Consider the following 24,267-nt stretch of genomic DNA (forward strand, 5'->3'; position numbering starts at 1 on the left):
CCCCTCCTCGTCCTGGGTTTGCGGAAGTCAGTCTGTCGGCGTGGAACTGGCTAGAGGAGGAGGATGTCAATCTCCTCTCTAATGTCTCCACAAGGGCCTGCTGGTATTCTTCCATTTTGACCTGTCTGACAGTTTCTCCAATGAGTTTGGAAACATTGTCTTTGTACCGTGGATCCAGAAGGGTATAACCCCAGTAATCCACGTCGTCCAGAATTCGAACAACGCGCGGGTCGCGTTCGATGCAGTCTAGCATGAATTGAGCCATGCCTGCCACAGTCCTAACAGAATCCTCAACATGTTCTTCTGAGCTTGACGCACCCTCATCATCATCACCAGCATCATGCCGTCGCCCACCTTCTTCCTCGTCTTCTTCTGCTGTCCATTCCCGCTGAATCATGGAAGTCCAACGTGCACCGCTCTGTCCCTCGGCAGTGGGGGCGTCCAAGTCCTGCTCCAACTCCAGCTGTTCCTCATCCTCTTCTTCAGCATAGCTGCCGGGAGGACCAGCGTTTCCTGAGGCAGATTGCCTGATGTTGGTATCATCATTACGCTGATCGTTGTCCTCTTGAGATTCCCCCACTTGCATCCTGACTGCGGCTTCCTTGATCTGCAGCATTGATTTTTTCAGCAAACACAGCAGTGGCATCGTAATGCTGAGTGAAGAGTTGTCACCGCTCACAAGCAACGTGGATTGCTCAAAATTTTGGAGGACTTGGCAGAGGTCCAACATGGTGGCCCAATCAGATCCACAGAAGCTTGGTAGCTGTCCGGATGCTCCTCGGTACTGCGCCGTCATGTACTGGACCACTGCACTCTTCTGCTCGCAAAAGCGTGCTAGCATGTGCAGCGTCGAATTCCAGCGGGTGGGTACGTCACACACCAAGTGATGGTTCGGTAGATTGAACCGCTCCTGCATCTTGGTGAGTCCCTCCGAAGCGGTACTGGACTTTTGGAAATATTTGGCCACTCGTCGCACCTTCAGCAGAAGATCTGCCACGCCTGGGTATGTCCTCAGGAACCGCTGAACAACTAGGTTCATAACGTGTGCCAGGCAAGGGATGTGTCTTAGCTTAGCCAACTTTAAAGCGCGAATGAGATTGCTCCCATTGTCACACACAACCATGCCTGGTTTCAGGTCCAGCGGTGCCAGCCACAAATCGGTCTGTTCCTTGATTCCCTTCCAAATTTCTTCACCTGTGTGCTGCTTATCTCCAAGGCAGATCAGCTTCAGTAAGGTTTGCTGACGCATGGCAACAGCTGTGCTGCACTGCTTCCACGACCCTATTGCTGGGTTACCGATGCCGGATGAGGTACCGCTTTGAGAGGCGTTGGAGGAGAAGGAGTCAGAGTCGAGGTAGGTGCTCCTGCTATCTCTGAGGGACGCCGGTCCAGCAGTTTGCGGCGTGGGCAACACCCGCGCCGTAGCCGGTGAGGAGTCGCTGCCAGGCTCCACAAGGTTCACCCAGTGCGCCGTCAGGGAGATGTATCGACCCTGGCCAAAGGCACTCGTCCAGATGTCTGTGGTGAGGTGAACCTTGCAGGCAATGGCATTTTTCAAGCTTCTGGTTATTTTGCTAACCATGTGCTCATGTAACGCTGGCACTGCAGACTGCGCAAAATAGTATCGGCTGGGAACCACGTAACGTGGGATGGCCAGCGCCATCATGCGCTTGAAGCTGTTTGTCTCCACCACGTGATATGGCAGCATTTCGCAGGCCACAAACTTGGCTATGCTGGCTGTTAGTACCACGGCCCGGGGGTCATTTGCTGGCAATTTTCTCTTGCGCTCTAACATCTCCAGGACAGACAACTGAACCGTAGGATCGCACACCGAAGGACAGTTGGTTGTTGTTGTCGTGGTCGTTGAAGACTGGGAAACGTCAAGAGGACTGTTGCGGAAACTGACATCGTCGTCTACTACGGATGTTTGTGTACCACGTAATGGCTGGGCTGCTGCTGAGGAGGGTCTGGTGACAACAGAGGCAGTGTTGCTGGGGGCTGGAAGCGAGCCGCTACCCTGGCCTTGCGTGTTTGACCACAGAGTGCTATGTTTGGCTACCATGTGGCGGCGCATGCTGGTGGTGGAGAGGTTGTTGATATTTTTCCCCCTGCTCAGTTGGGTCCTGCACACCTTGCAAATCACCATGGTAACATCCTCCCTGCAGTCGGCGAAGAAAGCCCATACTTTTGAGCTCCTGCTTTGCTGGCGAGTTTCTTTCGTGCCTCTTTGGCATCTCACTTCTACGGCTATGCCTGTTGTGTCCGAAATACCCCGCCCCCGCCTACTTTGTGGCACACGGCGAACTCTTGCAGCAGTGGGTTCTGCAGCAGACTCATCTGTACTGCTGCTATCCCGACAGCGAGGTTGTACTCGATAATCCGGGTCTGTGTCCACATCGTCCAAAACCTCCTCTTCCATCTCCTCATCTGTGACTGTGTGTGTGTGCAGTGGACTAGAGCTCCCCAGAACACCCTCTGCGCACCTCACTCCCATGTCTTCAAGATGTTCTTGGTGGACCTCCTGCAATTCAAATTCCTGCGCACATTGCTCAGGGATTTGGGTGTCTTCGTCCTCGCCTTGCATTTCAGTGCGTGGTGCATTTACCTCGCACAATGGTTGTGAATCCGGGCACAACACTTCTGGCTGTTTCATTGTTTGTGGGGGTAGGAGTGGGAATAGCTCCTCCGAAGAGGCCATTGTGTCCGGAAATAATTGTTTGGACTGGTTATTCGGCCATTGTGTGCATGGTGTAGCTGCTGGTTGTGTCACCGTTGTGCCCACTGGCTCCTTGTAACTGGCAGAGGACCTCGTGCGTGACAACAAGGATGTGCTGGTGCTGCTGCTGCTTAACCCGCTGCTGGATGCTTGAGAGGTCATCCAATTCATTATCCGTTCCTGCTCTTGTGGATTAGTGAGGGTTGTTTGTGTGGCACACATGGGTGGTATTGAGTGGGTTTTCTTAGGTGCTCCACTGCGGCCTCTACGTGAACCGTCAGGGGAAACACCTCTTCCCTTGCCCCTCCCTCTTTCACTGGATTTCTTCATTATGGTTGTACTGATCCCAGCAGTACACGCACACTGACTGGCAGTACAGTGGCAATAGACAATGCTATATAGTATGTTATAAACTGGTGATGGACGGAAGTACTACTGATCCCAGCAGTACAGTGGCAATAGAAGACAATGCTATATACTATGTTATACACTGGTGATGGACGGAAGTACTACTGATCCCAGCAGTACAAGCTGACTGGCAGTACAGTGGCAATAGAAGACAGTGCTATATACTATGTTATACACTGGTGACGCCTGCACTGACCTCTGCCTGGATTTTACTACTCTCTGCTTGCTGCCTGCACCGACATCTGCCTGGATTTTGACTACACTCTGCTTGCCGCCTGCACCGACCTCTTCCTGGATTTTGACTACCATCGGCCTGCCGCCTGCACTGACATCTGCCTGGATTTTGACTACTCTCTGCCTGCCGCCTACACCGACCTCTGCCTGGATTTTGACTACTCTCTGCCTGCCGCCTGCACCGACCTCTTCCTGGATTTTGACTACTCTCTGCCTGCCGCCTGCACCGACCTCTTCCTGGATTTGACTACTCTCTGCCTGCCTTATTTGTACAGTTTCAAAATGTTTTAAGTTTATTCATAAATTTAATTAATTCAACAATTTTGTGTCCCAGTCTTTTATTTATATGCAGAATGGCTACCAGGCTTTTATTATGGCATATTTTGGTGAGTTATGATTTAAGAAATGGAGGCCTAAAATTCTTGAAAAAAAATCTACTGCTTTTGACTCATTATTCCAGACAGAAATGCACCACCAGGGAGGTTAAGGATTGAAACCTTAACAGGGGCGTAGCAATAGAGGTTGCAGAGGTTGCGACCGCATCGGGGTCCTTGGGCCAGAGGGGCCTCGCAGGGCCCTCCCTAAACCACAGTATTAGCTCTCTATTGGTCCTGTGCTCATAATAATCACTTCTATAGATACTTTAAATAGTGGTAATCATTAACAAACTGTCCCCCATCCTCTTCTTGCACCTCTGACACTGTAGTTGCCATTGGCAGGTTTTGGTGCATCATATCAATTGCTATGTATAGAGTGTTTGGGGAGCCTCATTGTAAAACTTGCATCGGGGCGCACAGCTCCTTAGCTACGCCACTGAACCTTAACTTTAAGAAATCAATCCTAAACTTAAGGACAAATTTCTTATTTTAAGGAAAATATAAGGTACATTGCTTAGTGAATACTAAATCATTTATCACCATGGTAATCACAGTAAAAACAGCTCAGAATCATTGTTAAGGACAGGAAATAAGCTTAGGGAGTTGTGGCCACTATCTGGCTACTAAGAAATAGAGAGAGGAGGAGTCTAGGGAACAGTGGTGCTCAAATACCCCTTTTTAAAATTCGAGTTTGGTCGAATTCGAATAGTAAATTATTCGAGTTCAGTCGAATATTCGAGTCGAATAATTTTTACTATTCGATTCGACCTCGGACTTCGAGCTCACTATTCGAGTCAGTATTCGAGCTCACTATTCGAGCTGACTATTCGAATTGGCCTTAAATAGCTTCCAACACTTGTTTTGAGGGTGAATGATGCAAGAAACATCTTTTTTCCATGTAACAACAGCAAGTGATTATGTGGGGATGTTCCTTTAAAAAAAAATGGTGGAAAGAGAAGTTGTGTCCAAAATTTTGTTCAGTACTGTATATACTTATTCTTCTTCTTCTTTATCTTCTATATCTTCTTCTTCTTCTTCTTCTTCTTCTTCTTCTTCTTCTATATCTTCTTCTTCTATAGCTTCTTCTTCTATATCTTTTTCTTCATCTTCTTCTTCTTCTTCTTCTTCTTCTTCTTCTTCTTCTTCTTCTTCTTCTTCTTCTTCTTTTTCATCTTCATCTTCTTCTTCTTCTTCTTCTTCTTCTTCATCTTCATCTTCTTCATCTTCATCTTCTTCTTCATCTTCTTCTTCATCTTCTTCATCTTCATCTTCTTCTTCTCCTTCTTCTTCTTCTCCTTCTTCTTTTTCTATATCTTCTTCTTCTTCTATATCGTCTTCTTCTTCTTCACTTAGTTCTCTTTTATAATTTTTTTTTTTAAAGAAATGCAGCTATTTTTGAGCGTAATAAATAGCTGGTGGCGCACGCATGTTGGAAGCGCCATTGTATGTGCTCCCTGGCAGTGGAAACACACAGACAGCAGGAGGTAAATTCAGCAGCAGGAGGAGGAGGATGAGTGTGTGGCAGCAGGCCAGGCAGTCAATGAGGCAGGCAGCGTGACATAATATCCCTGGTACCTAGCAGTGATACCAGGGCTGTAAATAAACACAGCAGGAGGTCCCAGAGAGCGGTCGTGCAGCCCACATCGTGTCCAATGCACAACTGGGACAACACAGTTTTCAACCCGGGCACCTCAGAATAATTAAACCTTTTTTTTTTGTAATGGTTTTTTTGTTTTGTTTTTACAACAAATTACACAGATATAGCTATTGTTTGACGTAATAGCTGGTGGCAGAGTGGCAGCAGAAGGTAATTCCGTGTACCCTGGCACTGGGAAACACAGACAGACAGCAGCAGCAGCAGGAGGAATGGAGGAGTAGTGTGAGTGTGGCAGCAGGCAGGCAGCGTGACATAATAGCCCTGGTACCTAGCGGTGATACCAGGGCGTAAATAAACACAACAGGAGGTCCCAGACAGCGGTCGTGCAGCCCACATTGTGTCCAATACACAACTGGGACAACACAGTTTTCAACCCGGGCACCTCAGAAAAAATTAAACCTTTTTTTTAATGGTTTTTTTGTTTTGTTTGTACAAGTTAATTACACAGATATAGCTATTGTTTGACGTAATAGCTGGTGGCAGAGTGGCAGCAGAAGGTAATTCCGTGTACCCTGGCAGTGGGAAACACAGACAGACAGCAGCAGCAGCAGGAGGAATGGAGGAGTAGTGTGAGTGTGGCAGCAGGCAGGCAGCGTGACATAATAGCCCTGGTACCTAGCGGTGATACCAGGGCATAAATAAACACAGCAGGAGGTCCCAGACAGCGGTCGTGCAGCCCACATCGTGTCCAATACACAACTGGGACAACACAGTTTTCAACCCGGGCACCTCACAAAAATTAAACCTTTTTTTTAATTGTTTTTTTTGTTTTGTTTTTACAACAAATTAGACAGATATAGCTATTGTTTGACGTAATAGCTGGTGGCAGAGTGGCAGCAGAAGGTAAATCTGTGTACCCTGGCAGTGGGAAACACAGACAGACAGCAGCAGCAGCAGGAGGAATGGAGGAGTAGTGTGAGTGTGGCAGCAGGCAGGCAGCGCGACATAATAGCCCTGGTACCTAGCGGTGATACCAGGGCGTAAATAAACACAACAAGAGGTCCCAGACAGCGGTCGTGCAGCCCACATTGTGTCCAATACACAACTGGGACAACACAGTTTTCAACCCGGGCACCTCAGAAAAAATTAAACCTTTTTTTTAATGGTTTTTTTGTTTTGTTTGTACAAGTTAATTACACAGATATAGCTATTGTTTGACGTAATAGCTGGTGGCAGAGTGGCAGCAGAAGGTAATTCCGTGTACCCTGGCAGTGGGAAACACAGACAGACAGCAGCAGCAGCAGGAGGAATGGAGGAGTAGGATGAGTGTGGCAGCAGGCAGGCAGCGTGACATAATAGCCCTGGTACCTAGCGGTGATACCAGGGCTGTAAATAAACACAGCAGGAGGTCCCAGACAGCGGTCGTGAAGCCCACATCGTGTCCAATACACAACTGGGACAACACAGTTTTCAACCCGGGCACCTCAGAAAAAATTAAACCTTTTTTTTTTTAATGTTTTTTTTGTTTTGTTTGTACAAGTTAATTACACAAATATAGCTATTGTTTGACGTAATAGCTGGTGGCAGAATGGCAGCAGAAGGTAAATCCGTGTACCCTGGCAGTGGGAAACACAGACAGACAGCAGAAGGGCAGTACACAGCAGCCCACTGTAGGTGTAAAATGTGTGGCTGCAGGCGACGTAATAGTCAAAGTGAACCAGGCTGGCTTAGTGAGCAGGAGCCAGGAGGTGGTAAAGGGTGGTAAGGCACATTAAAGATGGTTTTTCCGGTAGCCAGTTCATGTCCCCCTCTCGCCGACAACAGGGGCCAGGAACTCGCCTTCCACCCACGCCTGGTTCATCTTGAGAAACGTCAGTCTGTCCACAGACTTGTGAGACAGACGTGAGCGTTTCTCGGTGACCACGCCACCAGCTGCACTGAAGCAGCGCTCGGACAGCACGCTGGAAGGGGGACAGGACAGCACTTCCAGGGTGTACTGCGCCAGCTCGCTCCAGATCTCCAGGCGCTTGACCCAATACTCCATGGGATCAACAGGGGCATCGCTGTCAAGACCGCTGTAGGACCCCATGTAGTCAGCCACCATACGGGTCAGGCGCTGGCTGTGACCGGAGGAGGATGCTGCTGCATGCACCTCCTCTCTAGTCACTGCTGCCGGAGCCTCTACAGTCCTGTAGAGCTCGTTGCTGAGAGACAGCAGGTCTGTGGGGCGCTTGCTGCTGGATGCAGGCACCTGCTGCTGCCTCTGTGCTGGCTGGACAGTGGGGGTGGAAAGCTGGGGGAAGGCTTCCTCCAAGCGCTCAACAAGGGCCTGCTGCAAGCTCCTTATTTGTTGCGCTGGGTCTCCTCCTGCAGGCGGCAGGAACTGGCTCAACTTCCCCTTGAGGCGTGGGTCCAACATCATGCTGATCCAGATCTCCTCCCTCTGCTTCATCTGGATCACTCTGGGGTCCCTGCGCAGGCACGCCAGCATGTGCGCTGCCATTGGGAAGAGGCGGGCCACGTGTGCTGGCACATCGATGGCAGTGCTGCTGTCCTCATCCTCTTCCTCTGCCGCCTCATCCTCTCTCCACCCCCGCACCAACTCAGCTGCGCTGTGCTGATCCCCCTCATCAGCAGCAAGGTCAGGGACCTCCACCAAGTCCTCCTCCTCCTCCCCCTCAGAGGTGGACTGTGCAGCTGCTTGACGCTCCTGCTGGTCCAAGGCTGCCGCTCCCTGTTCCAGCAAAGCATCGAGGGCCCTGTTCAGCAGACAAACCAGGGGCACCCACTCGCAGACCATAGCATGGTCCCTGCTCACCATGTTAGTGGCCTGCAGAAAGGGAGCCAGCACTAAGCACACCTGCTGCATGTGCCTCTAGTCATCATCGGGGACGATGGACGGGATGTTGCTGGTCTTGTCCCTTCTCTGAGCGGCGCAAACAGTGGCCAGGGCAAGGTACTGGTTGACAGCGTGCTTCTGTTCAACCAGACGCTCCAACATCGCCAGGGTGGAGTTCCAGCGAGTTGGAACGTCAATGATCAGCCGATGGCGTGGCAGCTCCAGCTCCTTTTGCACGTCTTCCAGGCTCGCACAGGCTGCAGCCGAGCGCCGGAAGTGACGCACAACGTCCCTTGCCGTTTCCAGCAGTTCGCCCATCCCCTGGTAGGTGCGCAGGAACTTCTGCACCACCAGGTTCAGCACGTGGGCAAGACAGGGGATGTGGGTCAGGTTTCCCCTGTCGATGGCGGCAACCAGATTGGCCCCATTGTCGGCCACCACCTCTCCGACTCTGAGGCCTCTGGGGGTCAGCCAAATCCTCTCCTGCTCCTGGAGTTTGGCCAACACATGGGTTGCCGTCAGTTTGGTCTTCCCAAGGCTGACCAACTGCAGCAGCGCTTGGCAGTGGCGGGCCTTCACGCTGCTGCTGAGGCGGGGGGTTTGGCCAGGTGTGCCGGAGGATGGCAGAGGATCGGAGGAACCTGCTGCAGTTCCCCTGACCCTGCGGGGTGGCACCACCCACTGTGTTGCTGCTGCTGCTGCTGTGCCCGCTGCTGCTCTCCCATCCTCACCCCCTTCCACCAAGCTGACCCAGTGGACAGTGAAGGACAGGTAGCGGCCTGTCCCGAAGCGGCTGCTCCAGGAGTCCATGGTGACGTGGACCCTTTCACCAACCGCGTGCTCCAGCCCTCGCTCCACATTGGCCATCACAAAGCGGTGCAGTGCAGGAATGGCCTTGCGGGCGAAGAAGTGTCTGCTGGGGAGCTGCCAGTCTGGGGCTGCACAAGCAAGCAGCGCATGCATGTCGCTCCCCTCCTGCACGAGCGTGTACGGCAGGAGTTGGGAGCACATGGCCCGTGCCAGCAAGCCGTTCAGCTGCCGCACGCGACGGCTGCTTGGAGGCAGAGCCTTAACCACCCCCTGGAAGGACTCGCTCAAAAGGCTCTGGCGTGGCCTTTTGCTAGCACGGGAATCAGCGGACACAGCAGAGGAGGCCACTGAGGACTGGCTGCCAGAACAGGCCTCAGTGGCGGCGGCAGGAGTTGCAGAGGGGGGAGGAGCAGTGCGTTTCCGCACTCCTGCTGGTGCTGCTGGAGGAGCAGGAGGGCGGGTGGCTGCTGTTGCTGCTGCTGCTGCTGAAGGCTGTGCAGTGATGGGTGTGGTGCCACTGCCAGCACCAGATGCCTTCAGCCTCTGGAACTCCTCATGCTGGTGGAAATGTTTCGCAGCAAGGTGGTTGATGAGCGAGCTGGTGCTGAACTTTAAGGGGTCTGCACCTCTGCTCAACTTCCGCTGACAGTGGTTGCAAGTGGCGTACTTGCTGTACACTGTGGGCATGGTGAAAAAGCGCCAGATTGGTGACAAAAACAACCCCCTACGGCATGGAACCGCTGCTGCCTGTCTCCCTGTGGTGGTTGGGGGGGGGGGGCTTGGGTGCGGCTGGTGGTGGTACTGGCAGATGCTGCTGCTGCTGCTGCTGAGCCTGAGACACCAGCAGGCTGTGGGACCTGCCTACTGCTGCCAATGCTTGCAATGATGCGCCTCCTTGCAAGGCCCACAAGTGCATCCTCCTCCTCAGAGCTGCTGATGACGACATCCCCTGGAGCTGGTGGCACCCAGTCTTTGTCGGTCACCGTGTCATCATCATCATCCCCCTCCTGAAACATGTCCTGCTGGGATGATGACCCCCCAAACTCCTCTCCTGATGAATGGATGGACTGCTTGACTGTCGCCACAGTCTTGCTGTCCAATCCCTCCTCCCCCAAAGTGCCCATCAGCATCTCCTCCTCAAAATCGCCAACAACAGCAGACAATACCCTGATGGTGCCTGGGGTGAAAAGACTGCTGAGTGACAGGTCGGCGACTGACGGTGAACTGGCCTCCTCCCCAGGCCCTGCTGGGCGGCTGCTACGAACAGGGGTGGTGGTGGTGGTGGTGGTGAGGGTGGAGGCCTCGGATGCAGAGCTGATGGCGGGCTGCTCATCCTCTGTCATCAGTTGCACCACAGTGAATGCATCCTTTTCCTCAACGGGACGTTTCCGACCCGGCTGGAGGAAAATAGGAGCAGGTGCTACACGCTGCTGCTGCTGTGTCTCTGCAGTGTGAGTTGCAGATGCTCCTGCTGGGCGGCGCCCAAGGCGTCCACGGCCAGTGGCTATAGGAGAAATGTTAGCCACTGACGCTGCTGCTGCGGAACTGTGCATGGTGGCGCGGCTGCGGCTTGCCACAATGCTGCTCCCTCTCCTCCTGATTCCCTTGCTGCCCTTCCCCTTGCCCAAACCGGGCTGCCACTTCCAGACATCTTAGATGTTTTGGGCGTAAACACAAACGTTTTTTAAAAGTGCGGGTGAAAAGTGGGGTACTTTAATGGAGTGGGTTGTTGGGTGAGGTGACACTAATCACTAAGTGATTAGATCGCTAAGTGATTAGTACAGTACAAATACAAAATACAAAAATCGGTAATCAGTGAACAGTGAGTGTGTCCCCTAGTACACTAACTAGAAAATACACTAATCAGTAGTAATCACAAGGAAATAGAGTGTGTGTACACTACAGACAGTGAGTGCACGCACGCGCAAACACGCGCAGGAGCTAGCCTATGAACAGAGACTGAGTGAGTGTCCCTACTACAGTAAGTAAGTAGTAACAGTCAGGAAGTACAACTAGAAGTTACAATAATCAGTAGTAATCACAAGGAAATAGAGTGTGTGTACACTACAGACAGTGAGTGCACGTACGCGCACACACGCGCAGGAGCTAGCCTATCTACAGTGACTGAGTGAGTGTCCCTAGTACAGTAAGTAAGTAGTAACAGTCAGGAAGTACAACTAGAAGTTACAATAATCAGTAGTAATCACAAGGAAATAGAGTGTGTGTACACTACAGACAGTGAGTGCACACACGCGCACACACGCGCAGGAGCTAGCCTATGAACAGTGACTGAGTGAGTGTCCCTAGTACAGTAAGTAAGTAGTAACAGTCAGGAAGTACAACTAGAAGTTACAATAATCAGTAGTAATCACAAGGAAATAGAGTGTGTGTACACTACAGACAGTGAGTGCACGCACGCGCACACACGCGCAGGAGCTAGCCTATGAACAGAGACTGAGTGAGTGTCCCTACTACAGTAAGTAAGTAGTAACAGTCAGGAAGTACAACTAGAAGTTACAATAATCAGTAGTAATCACAAGGAAATAGAGTGTGTGTACACTACAGACAGTGAGTGCACGCACGCGCACACACGCGCAGGAGCTAGCCTATGAACAGAGACTGAGTGAGTGTCCCTAGTACAGTAAGTGAGTAGTAACAGTCAGGAAGTACAACTAGAAGTTACAATAATCAGTAGTAATCACAAGGAAATAGAGTGTGTGTACACTACAGACAGTGAGTGCACACACGCGCACACACGCGCAGGAGCTAGCCTATGAACAGTGACTGAGTGAGTGTCCCTAGTACAGTAAGTAAGTAGTAACAGTCAGGAAGTACAACTAGAAGTTACAATAATCAGTAGTAATCACAAGGAAATAGAGTGTGTGTACACTACAGACAGTGAGTGCACGCACGCGCACACACGCGCAGGAGCTAGCCTATGAACAGAGACTGAGTGAGTGTCCCTAGTACAGTAAGTAAGTAGTAACAGTCAGGAAGTACAACTAGAAGTTACAATAATCAGTAGTAATCACAAGGAAATAGAGTGTGTGTACACTACAGACAGTGAGTGCACGCACGCGCACACACGTGCAGGAGCTAGCCTATGAACAGTGACTGAGTGAGTGTCTAGTACAGTAAGTAAGTAGTAACAGTCAGGAAGTACAACTAGCAGACAGTTACAATAATCAGTAGTAATCAAAAGGAAATAGAGTGTGTGTACACTACAGACAGTGAGTGCACGCGCACAGTCGCACACACACGCAGGAGCTAGCCTATGAACAGTGACTGAGTGTCCCTACTAGTACAGTAAGTAGTAACAGTAAGTACAACTAGAAATTACAATAATCAGTAATCACAAGGAAATAGAGTGTGTGTACACTACAGACAGTGAGTGCACGCACACGCAGGAGCTATGAACAAACAGTGACAGTGACTGTCCTAGTACAGTTACAGTATATAACTACAATACAAAATACAATCACTCAGTAGTAAAGGACAGCAGAAATACTGGTATAGATGAGAAATAAACTAACAGAGGACAGGAGAGAACAGCTGCCCACACAGGCAGGCCCTGAGGCCTAAAGCTGTAAGCCTGCAGCAGCTGTCTCTATGTAACACAAAAGCTACTAATTAAAATACAATGTCTATCTAACTAACAACAATATAGGTGTGTATAGGAGGTGTATATGAGCAAAAACGCTAGGTAATTGACCACAATAGAGCTCTTGCTAAGCCAAAGCACAAAGGAGCAGATCTCTCTCTGTACAAAGTCAGGCAAGGACGGAAAAACCTAAAATGGCGGCCGCTATTTATAGGGTAGGGGCTGGCCAGGGTCCCCCTCTGTGATTGGCTGCCGTCAGAGGGCCTGGGAGCCCTCTGATTGGCTCTAAGGACATCAATCTGGGCTATGACGCTATTCGAGCTCGGTATTCGAGCTCGAATAGCGCTGTTAGCTCGAATAGCTCGAATAGTGAATGGGCTTTTCGAGTTTACTCGAATAGCCCATTCGAATAGCTCCAGCTATTCGGAGCTCGAATACCGAGCTCGAATAGCTGGAAAAGAGCTCGAATATTTGAGCTACTCGAATATTCGAGCTCTGCTGAGCACCACTGCTAGGGAACCACTTAAAGAAACTACAAAAAGCTTCATGTTCACGTTGACTGTGAACTGTGTAATGTACATTATGGTAAAGGAACAAAAAATCTTCAGCTTCTGTAGAACTCTTTGAGTTATTTCTTCACCTCCCCTAACATGACACACTCACTTCCTCTTCCCTAAAACACAAATACACCCTGCAGATGATATTGCAGCGATCACACACTCTCTGCAGGGTGCCCTCCAAGCTGTATGAGGAGACATGAGGCTACTGATCTCTCTCCTCTGTTTCTTCCAAGGTAAGTCATCCATGAATGATGAATGCTGCTACAGATCCACCATAGGCTATTGTGTACTTTATCAGTGTGTATTCTTTACACACTACGGGGTTGATTTACCACAAGCCGGTAACATTGTCCACCATGCTGCAATGTTACCAGCCTGTACTGAAAGTTGTAATACTCGTTGCCCTGATATTGCAATTAGTGGTACCATAGCAACACACTTACACATTGTATGTGTGGTATGGAAGTAATGCAGCGTGCGCTTTGCTAATTCTGAAACGCGTTGTACACGGTTTACGTGCCTCACTACGAGCGCAGCGAGCATTACTATTTTCAGTACAGGCCGGTAACATAGGCAATCGGTGGGCAATATTGTCGGCATTTGGTAAATCGACCCCTTGTTTCTACTGTATATATGTGGCCTTTACATGAGTGTTCTTTTAAAAATTAAATAGAGTTTTAGCTTCGTTGGGGTTTTTTGGCATGAAGAAGAGGAGGAAGAGAGGGTAAAGCTTGGTTCATCTTAAAACGCAAAATGGAAATATTTGTTCATTTTCCCAGAGCCAATGCAAACACGGGGATGTCAATGGATCCTACATTAAAAATAGGATTTACCAGCAGTCCCCTTCGGTAATCAGCATGTGATCAGGATGCAAAGTTTCGATCTGCACGATAATTTTCCTGTGGAAGTGTTCTCCATAGATGGAGTGTGAAAGCCGTTGGAGCCACACCGTGCATCTGATGCTCTGTCTGCTCTGTAGTGCGAGCCGAGGGCTGAGTGTTAGAAGGAGGAGAAGTTGGTCCTGGTAACGCCAGCACCGATATTGGCAGAGAGCCCAGTACAATTTATTTCTTAAAGGATCACTGTCACAGAAAATTTTAAAATGTAAAATACATATGTTTACATACCTATAAGAAGAACATTTGTTCCAAATTACTGTAAATTGCACTATAATTTACTTTTCTGCAATGTGCCTGCCATTTACAGTAGGCAGTAAAAATCTGACAAATCGGTCAGGTTTTGGACTAGTCCACCTCCTCAGGGGGTATTCTCAGGGTCGTATGAGATCCTAATGAGAATGGCTGCGACTAGACAATAGGAATGTGTTCTGTTGCAGCAACTATGCAAGTGCTTATTAAAGCAATACTGAAGCGACCTAAAAAAAATGAGTCAGATACTCAGCCCCAGGCCGCCATGAGGTGGGGTAAGGCAGGTTCCTCAGGTGGCAGAAGTGATGGGGGAAGGCACCCGCCTGGCCACGGGTGGGGGGACCCGAGCTGGAGGGGGTAGCAACCAGGAAGGGGGGGGGGGGGGGGGGGTAAGGGGCAGAGGGCACAGCTGTGGGGAAGGGGTTGGATCCCCCTCCCTCACCTGGGTACCCCGGTCTGCACTCCCCCTCCAGCTATTAGCGCAGTGTAAAATTATCAGGCAGCAGGTGGGGAAGCAATGACAACTCCGTTCCACCGCTTGTCACTTCCTGCAATGCCGCCCACTTTACCGTACACTGGAGGGCACTGCAGGAAGTGACGAGTGGTGGAACACAGCGCTGAAATGTCAAAGAGATGAGTCATCGCTTCCCACCCACTGCGGCAATAGCTGGAGGGGGACCCAGGTGAGCAAGGGGGGGGTCCAACCCCCCTCCACACCCCTGTGCCCACTGCCTCCCTTTCTGGCTGCTACCTCCTTCAGGCTACCTATACTGGGGGCAATTATGCTACCTATCGGGGGGCAGCATCCTCACTATTTTCCCTCAGGCAGTATAAAGTCTAGGACCGGCCCTGATACTCACCCATGGAGAAGGAAAGCTCTGGATCCCATAGAGCCTTCCCAGTCCCCTCTCCGTACCCCTTGCTCCCTTGCCAAGCCCCTGTGAACTTTGAGTGCAGCATATGTGCGAGTCCCGGCTTGTGTGGGCACAGTATGGATGCACCATCTTTGGAAGCACTCGGGGACGCAGGTGCTTCTGATGCCTTCAGAGGACTCCTGAAGGCACCAAATTAGAATGAGGACAGTGGGGGAACGAGGATATAGAGAGAGAGCCAGGAAGGGTCTACAGCAGGGGTCCCCAACCTTTTTGAGCCCGGGGCCCCCTATACCGACCAAACTTTTCTCTGGGGCCCGGGGGAGGGGGGCGGGGATTTGGGGGTCGTGGTTAGTGGTGGCGGCAGTCCCCCTCCTGCCTTTTTTCCCCCGATTGTGAGTGTAGTATATACACTCGGCCCCTCAGAAAAACTGCCCAGGGACCACCAAGGGGGCTTCAGAGCCTTCCCTCTCTTAGGTGAGTATATAACTCGTTGTTTTAAAGCGGAATATAACCCTGCATTTCAACTTTGCTCTAAAACATTATTTACAGTATATTATATGCAACCAGCATTTTTTTTTTACTAGACCAGCATTGGAAGGGTTACACAGGGCTTTAAAGTCCCTAGAGATTTCTGCAGACGAATCCGAACTTGAGTTAGATACTTTTTGTTTACAAATATGTGTTTATTGTGACTCATCTCTCTCACTGAGAAGGAGCTTGGAGGACAGCCAAAGAGATGTATCTATTGATAAACAGTTACACACTAACTAAATAGAATGTAACTATCTGAATGTCTGCACGGAACTTAAAACCTCTGTGTTTAACCCTTCCAATGCTGGTCTAGTAAAAAAAAAATGCTTTTTGCATATAATATGCTGTAAATAATGTTTTAGAGCAAAGTTGAAATGCAGGGTTATATTCCGCTTTAAGGTTGCTTCAGTATTTCTTGAAAAAGTAAAGAAAACCTGTCACGTCTTAGATTTCTTTTAAGAAAGTTATCTCTGTGGGCTCTGCACATGACTGTAGTTGCCTAGAGTCAGGTAACTTCTGCTTTTGTTTACTCCCAACGTTAGCCAATAGTGACGTGTACACAGGAATATGCGGAAGTACGCCACACATTTTTTTATCCTCTTATGGAGGTGGCACGGGGCGTGGTCCGCCTCTAGAGCGGATGATTATGTGGAAGTTGACTGTTCTGCGGTTGGTCTGTGGATCTGCGAACGTCACCTGTTACAGCCCCCCATATGGTCCGCCAGCAGCGGGCTACTGTCTCTCATCAGGTCCTCACCGATTCATGCATTGTGATTGGACCATTTGTATATGGCCTTGAGTATATAAGGCTGCATGTTAGTGCAGATTGTCAGAAAGAGCTTGCAGCTTGACAAAGAAGTTTGGCACTTTGAAACAGCGGGCTGTAGCTGATACCAAGCCTTCCTCTCACATGTGGTATTAATTGCATGTTTATACAATAAAAGAGCCACTTTTTCAAGCAGTGCTGCTGAAGTTTGTTTTTTGTTGGCATTGATACTGAAGGACAGCAGGATCCCTGTCAGCTAAAGCATGCATTGTCTCCATTGGTGTGCTCGGTCCACCTTCTTTGTTGCAAAGTACTGGGAGTGGAGGCACCCAAAAATAGGTAATGTAATGAAACAAAAAATAATAAGGCGGAGGGAGGTGTCTTTACCACTCAAGATGGAAGAATCCAAACTACAAGGTTAATGTAAAAAGATGAAATTTTTTATTCAGCACGATTAAAAGGACAACACCTTTCATGGTTCACAGCGTGCTTCTTCAGGTCAATACAAGTGCCTTTAACCTCCTTGAGACTGCCATACCCAGATTGGCGTCAGGTCCTGGGGGAGTGGTTTGCAGGGGATCACGCGCCGATGTGCATCCCCCCTTAAATGACGGAGCTTTGCTCCATCAACGTTCTGCCAGCAGCGATCAGGGCATCCTGAGACTGGAGCCTCTCTCGCCTCTGCCTCGGCCCGGCCCTGCCAAAAACCCACATTTGGTTTGATTGGATGTAGATTGTTACCAATTAAGCACACTTATTCACAAGCATTCTATTATGTTAGCAATGAATCATGTAGCCTTCTAAAAGCAGGAGTTTGCAGTGGAGAGGTAGGTAGAGCAAAGGGAGATGATGTCAGAGTCAGAGGTAGTTGCTTCTCAAAAAGGATTGACATCCCCGCACATTGAAAACCACACAAACACACAACCACACACACAAACAGGCACACAGAGACACGAAACCACGCACACTGCACACACACAATCACACCCACAAACCTACAACCACACACAGGTACAAAATCCCACACAGATACAAAATCACACACACACAGACACAGTATTACACACAGACACAGGGAGACGCAGCCGCTGTGTCCCAGGAGATCAGGGCTCCACTGAGGTAGGACACCGCGCTGTTCGGGAAACTTTTGGCCTCAGCGGATGCCAGTTCCATCCATCCATAAGCTGCTGCTTACCGGAAGTAAGAGCTGCCACGGCCGGACACTTCTGTAACAGCCAGATTATCTTGCCCAGCCCTGCCGAATGCTGCCCAGGAGTCGGGACCCATTACAGTAATGAACACTAAAAAAAAAAAAAAAAAAAAAAAAAAATTGGCCCTAGACTACAGTACTTACACTACATAATATAGACATATGGTAATGGTAGGGATTAGATTGTGAGCTCCTTTGAGGGACAGTTAGCGACAAGATATATACATATATATACACTGTACAGCGCTGCGTAATATGTCGGCGCTATATAAATACTAAATAATAATAATAATAATAAAAAAAATAATACTGCACCTTCTGAACTGGAACACCTTGGCCACCACTGCCAGATGTCTGCAATCGGGATCCTTAGCAGCATCAGAAATACCACAGGCTCAGTTCAAGTTAAGGCTCAAAGTGGCAGACCAAGAAATATCTCAGACAGAATTGACGAATGGTGAGAACAGTCAGAGTCAACCCAGAGACCAGCACCAAAGACCTACAACATCATCTTGCTGCAGATGGAGTCACTGTGCATCGTTCAACTATTGGGAACACTTTACACAAGGAGATGCTGTATGTAAGAGTGATGCAGAGGAAGCATTTTTGTCCACCAAGGCACAAATAGAGCCGCTTGATGTATATTAAAGCATATTTGGACAAGCCAGCTTCATTTTGGAATAAGGTGCTGTGGGCTGATTAACCACTTCAGCCCTCAGTCGTTTTTACTTTATGCATCCGAGCAATGCTCACCTCCCATTCATTAGCCTATAACTTTATCACTACTTATCACAATTGACTGATCTACAGTATATCTTGTTTTTTCCGCCAGCAATTAGACTTTCTTTGGGCGGTACATTTTGCTAAGAGCCACTTTACTGTAAATGCATTTTAACAGAAAGAATAAGAAAAAAACTGAAAAAAATCATTATTTCTCAGATTTCGGCCATTTAAATTATGTCCCTATCACAATGTATGAAAACAATATTTTATTTGGAAATAAAGGTACATTTTTTTCCGTTTTGCATCCATCACTATTCACAAGCTTATAATAAAAAAAAATTGAAATATTTAATCTTTACATACTGTAGATATTTAAAAAGTTTAGACTCTTAGGTAAATATTTATGTTTTTTGTTTTATTATTGTAATATTTTTTTTTTTTATGAAACATTTTATGTGGGTATTTTTGGGAGGGTGGGATGGAAACTGTATTTTTTTTTTTTTTTTGTGCAAATATATGTGTATTTTTTTTTAAACATTTAGTTGTAGTTTTACTTTTTGGCCACAAGATGGCAGTCATGAGTTGATGACGTCACTCTAAGCGTAACACGTATGCTTAGAGGGACGCAGGGAGACGTAGGAAGCAGAAAAAGCGAAGCTTTTGCTTTTTCTGCGGGGAAGAGGAATCAGTGATCGGCACCATAGCCCGATTCACTGATTCCCTGGCTAACGATCCACGGGCCGGAAGCGCGCGTGCACGCGCGCGATCGGCCGCGGGAGCGCACATGGCCTCCTGGATGTAGCTAGTACATCCAGGAGGCGAAAGTAGTTAAACTACAATTTAGTTATTTGGGCATAACATAGGGCATTATGCATGGAGGAAAAACAACACAGCATTCAAAGAAAAGCACCTGCTACCTACTGTAAAATATGCACCTGCCTAATTGTGTTTACAATTATTGCCCACTTTCTATAAATCCAATAAACATCATTTCACTTCTGAAATCTCATTGTGTGTGTCTCCTATATGATACATTTAACTGACAATTTTTATCTTAACAACCAACGATTTATACAGGAAAATAATGATGATTAAAAAGGTTGCCCAAACTTTCAAGTAAATGGGAACCCGTTCAAAAAATAGAAAGCCAGATACTTACCTAAGTAGTGGGAAGGCTCAGGGTCCTAATGAGCCTTCCCTCTCCTCTCTCGGTGCCCGTTCCAGCGCTGGCTTCCCGTTGCAGTATTTGACTAAATTGGTCAAATACTGCTATTTCCGCTGTCAAAATGAGGCTTCAGGAGTCTTTGGGAGCCTGAGTACTCCTGAAGATGGGTCGCTCTACACTGCACACGCTTGAGCGCCCTCTCTCACGCTCTCTAAACATTTTAATGACGTTACACAAACAAAACCCCAGGCGCCACCATTGTTTATACTCAGGGTCGGACTGGGACACTAAGGGCCCACCGAGGAAGTTTCAACCTGCCCCCCACCCCATTTTGGGCTCACATATACATGTAATCTAGAAATGTTGCATGATTTTATGGTAGGGAATAGATTGTAAGCACTTCTGAGGACAGTCTCCAATAGGGATATGTCCACATGTCACCACGCACTGGAACATGGGCGTGGTCATGATGGGTCATGGGCAGACTTTAAAAAAAAAACACAAAATAAGTAGCGGTGTTATTCACAGAGATTAGGTCTGACCAGATACATTTTAGATAAAATAATCAAGTAGTTACATGCCTCATGATAATTCATCAAGTAGTCAAATGGCAGCAGATTTTCTGACAAAATGCAATCAGATTTGCGGCAGATTCCCCACAAAATGCAATCAAACTGGCAGCAGATATCCCCACAAAATGCAATCAGATTGGTGGCAGATATCCCCACAAAATGCAATTAGATTGGTGGCAGATATCCCCACAAAATGCAAATAGATTGGCGGCAGATATCCCCACAAAATGCAATCAAATTGGTGGCAGATTTCCCAACAAAATACAATCAGATTGGTGGCAGATATCCCCACAAAATGCAATTAGATTGGTGGCAGATTTCCCAACAAAATATAATCAGATTGGTGGCAGATATCCCCACAAAATGCAATTAGATTGGTGGCAGATATCTGCACAAAATGCAATTAGATTGACAGCAGATATCCCCACAAAATACAATCAGTTTGGCAGCAGATATCCCCACAAAATACAATTAGATTGGCGGCAGATATCCCCACAAAGGCAGGTCCCCAGTTAGTGGGGGCCCCCATGCTGGAAGGGGATGCAGTGGGCACAGAGTGGCGGGGAGGTGGGGAAGCCTCCCCCCTCCCTCACCTGGAGCCCCCCTCCCTCACCTGGGCCTTCCCCCCAGTTTAGGTAGGCAGGTCACAGGTGTCCCCAGTTAGGTAGGCAGCCAGGTCAAAGTCCCCCCCCCCAGCTTGGTAGGGGGGGCAGTGGGCACACAGAGCGGCGGGGAGGGGGGAAGCTTCCCCCCCTCCCTCACCTAGGGGCCCCCCCTTCCACGCTCCCCCTTTCGCACTCCCCCTCCCTCCAAAATTGCAGCAACTGGCAGCGAGCGGGGAATAGCTTACCAGCATGACATGAGAGGAGATCCACAGCTCTGCGTGCCGCTGGCTGGTCTCCGTCTCCTGCAATGCACTGACCAATCATGCTCTCACAGGAAGTACTGCGAGAGCGTGATTGGTTAGTGCATTGCAGGAGACAGAGACCAGCCAGCGGCACGCAGAGCTAGGGATCTCCTCTCATGTCATGCCGGTAAAGCTATTCCCCGGTCGCTGCCACTGGCTGCAATTTTGGAGGGAGGGGGAGTGTGGAAGGGGGAGCGTGGAAGGGGGGGCCCTAGGTGAGGGAGGGGGGAAGCTTCCCCCCTCCCCGCCGTTCTGTGTGCCCAATTTCCCTCCTTCCTGTGCTGTGCCCGCTCTGGGGCCCCCAGGAGCCAGGAGGCAGGGCCCACCGATGGAAACATCGGCCGTTCGGTGGGTAAGTACGAGCCTGTTTATACTAACAATTAAGCCTGGGTCACATTAGCGTTATTTTGTGGATCGGAACCGGAACGTATACTGTACAAATGGAACGGATGTGAATGGATCCAAAGTTAACCTATGGATCCATTCACATGCATCTGTTGGTACGGCGAAGTTCCCGTCCCCGGACCTAAAAATTGCTGCAGGCCGTAATTTTCCAGACTGTTTTGTCCAGTGGAACAGATCCGGACAAAAAATGCAGCAGCATTGGGGGCAATGGAAAACGGAACGTTTCTTCACACTAATGAAGAAACGGACCATTGCACGGGGGATGGGGGCATGGGCCGACATGAATCTAGCGACGGGAGGGTGAGGGGAGGGTGCAGCAGCCAGGCGGGTGGGTGAGGGAGGGTTTATACATACCAAATCTTCCATAGCAGCCGGCGGTAGAGGCTTCCGTCTTCTTCATGGCGCGTCATGTGACTAGTCACTTGACGCGCTGTGTAATTGCAGCGGAAGAAGAGCAAGCCCCTGCCGCCGGCTGCTGCAGAATATTAACCTCTTGAGGACTGCAGGGCTAAACCCCCCTAGTGACCAGGCCATTTTTAGTGAAATTGGCCACTGCAGCTTTAAGGCCAAGCTGCAGGGCCGCACAACACAGCACACAAGTGATTCTCACCCCCCCCCCCTTTTCTCCCCACCAACAGAGCTCTCTGTTGGTGGGGTCTGATGGCTTCCCCCATGTTTATTTTTTTTTAATAAATATTGTTTTTTTTTGGTTTTTTTTTAAAAACACTTCTTCTTTAAATCCCCTCCCTCCCCCCAGCCGGCCAATCACGCGATCGGCTGTCATAGGTTTCTGCCTATGAGGGCCGATCGCTCTCTTGTCCCCGAGGGGGACAGCCGTGTCACATGGCTGTCCCCAGTGCAGCGCTGCTGCTGATCGCAGCGCTGCACAGTCTAAATAGACGGCGATTACGCCGTCTAACAGTCTCCTGAGCGGCAATAGCCGCTCGGAGACTGAAGAGGGGGCGGAGCTCCGCCCTCCGAGCATGAGATGCGCGCGCAGCGTGTGCGCGATCTCATGCAAATTACAGCCCCAGGAATTTACGCCGATTGGCGTTAGGCGGTCCTGGGGCTGCCGCCGTGGCCACGCCCATCGGCGTGACGCAAGCGGCAACTGGTTAAGTATGTATTTGCTGAGTGAAAACAGATCCGAGCAATCATTGATCAGATCCGTTTTCACTATGTGAACAGGCTGCAGACAGAGCCATCCGGATCTGGTGAAGCGGAGACCGGATCCTTTTTGGCTCAAATGCTAATGTGAACCGGGCCTTAGGGATGGTCAATGAGATGCAAATAATTTTGAGTTGATGCAGGGTTATGCAAACTTTGAACGGAAATTGATGCAGCTTGAAAATGAATCAATCAAATCCTGCTGAGGTGAAATTCTATTGGTTGGCTTTCAAGCTGCATATATTTGCTTACAAAATTTGCATAATACTGCATCCACTCAAAATGATTAGCATCTCATTGACCTTTCCTATTAACAATATGGGATGTTTGTTTATATACACCCAACCCACATACATGTTGCAAATGATACTGTACATTTGCCCACCACTGCGGAGTCTGACTGCTGATTGGTTCATATATATATGTCCAAAAGTTTGGACACACCTTCTCATTCAAAGAGTTTTCTTTATTTTCATGACTATGAACAGTGTAAATTCACACTGAAGGCATCCAAACTATGAATTAACACATGTGGAAGTATAGTACATAACCAAAAAGTGTGAAACAATTGAAAATATGTCATATTCTAGGTCCTTCAAAGTAGCCACCTTTTGCTTTGATTACTGCTTTGCACACTCTTGGCATTCTCTTGATGAGCTTCAAGAGGTAGTCACCTGAAATGGTCTTCCAACAGTTTTGAAGGAGTTCCCAGAGATGCTTAGCACTTGTTGGCCCTTTTGCCTTCACTCTGCGGTCCAGCTCACCCCAAACCATCTCAATTGGGTTCAGGTTGGTGACTGTGGAGGCCAGCACCCCATCACTCTCCTTCCTGGTCAAATAGCCCTTACACAGCCTGGAGGTGTGTTTGGGGTCATTGTCCTGTTGAAAAATAAATGATGGTCCAACTAAATGCAAACCGGATGGAATAGCATGCCGCTGCAAGATGCAGTGGTAGCCATGCTGGTTCAGTATGCCTTCAATTTTGAATAAATCCCCAACAGTGTCCCCAGCAAAGCACACCCGCACCATCACACCTCCTCCTCCATGCTTCACGGTGGGAACTAGGCATGTAGAGACCATCTGTTCACCTTTTTCTGCGTCGCACAAAGACACAGTGGTTAGAACCAAAAATCTCAAATTTGGACTCATCACAGTAAAGCACAGATTTCCACTGGTCTAATGTCCATTCCTTGTGTTCTTTAGCCCAAACAAGTCTCTTCTGGTTGTTGCCTGTCCTTAACAGTGGTTTCCTAGCAGATATTGAACCATGAAGGCCTGATCCACACAGTCTCCTCTTAAGAGTTGTTCTAGAGAAGTGTCTGCTGCTAGAACTCTGTGTGGCATTGACCTGGTCTCTAATCTGAGCTGCTGTTAACCTGCGATTTCTGAGGCTGGTGACTCGGATGAACTTATCCTCCGCAGCAGAGGTGACTCTTGGTCTTCATTTCCTGGGGCTGTCCGCTTGTGAGCCAGTTTCTTTGTAGCGTTTGATGGTTTTGGAAACTGCACTTGGGGACACTTTCAAAGTTTTCCCAATTTTTCGGACTGACTGACCTTCATTTCTTTAAGTAATGATGGCCACTTGTTTTTCTTTACTTAGGTGCTTTTTTTTTGCCATCAGTGCTGCTCGGATACCCCTTTTCAAAATCCGAATCC

General features: G+C 48.9%; 1 protein-coding gene across 2 annotated transcripts in view; it reads left to right on the forward strand.

Annotated features, from left to right (window-relative positions):
- Nucleotides 1-13,292: 13,292 nt before the first annotated feature.
- Nucleotides 13,293-24,267, forward strand: part of LOC137562553 (uncharacterized) — a 247,734-nt gene continuing 236,759 nt past the window's right edge. For both annotated transcript variants that reach the window (XM_068274006.1, XM_068274007.1), the window contains exon 1: nucleotides 13,293-13,375. In XM_068274006.1, the coding sequence (XP_068130107.1) occupies nucleotides 13,339-13,375 (37 nt within the window). In that variant the 5' untranslated portion in view covers nucleotides 13,293-13,338. The remainder of the gene's footprint in view (nucleotides 13,376-24,267) is intronic.

The sequence above is a fragment of the Hyperolius riggenbachi genome, chromosome 3, assembly GCF_040937935.1.
Source record: "Hyperolius riggenbachi isolate aHypRig1 chromosome 3, aHypRig1.pri, whole genome shotgun sequence".
Taxonomy (NCBI): Eukaryota; Metazoa; Chordata; class Amphibia; order Anura; family Hyperoliidae; genus Hyperolius; species Hyperolius riggenbachi.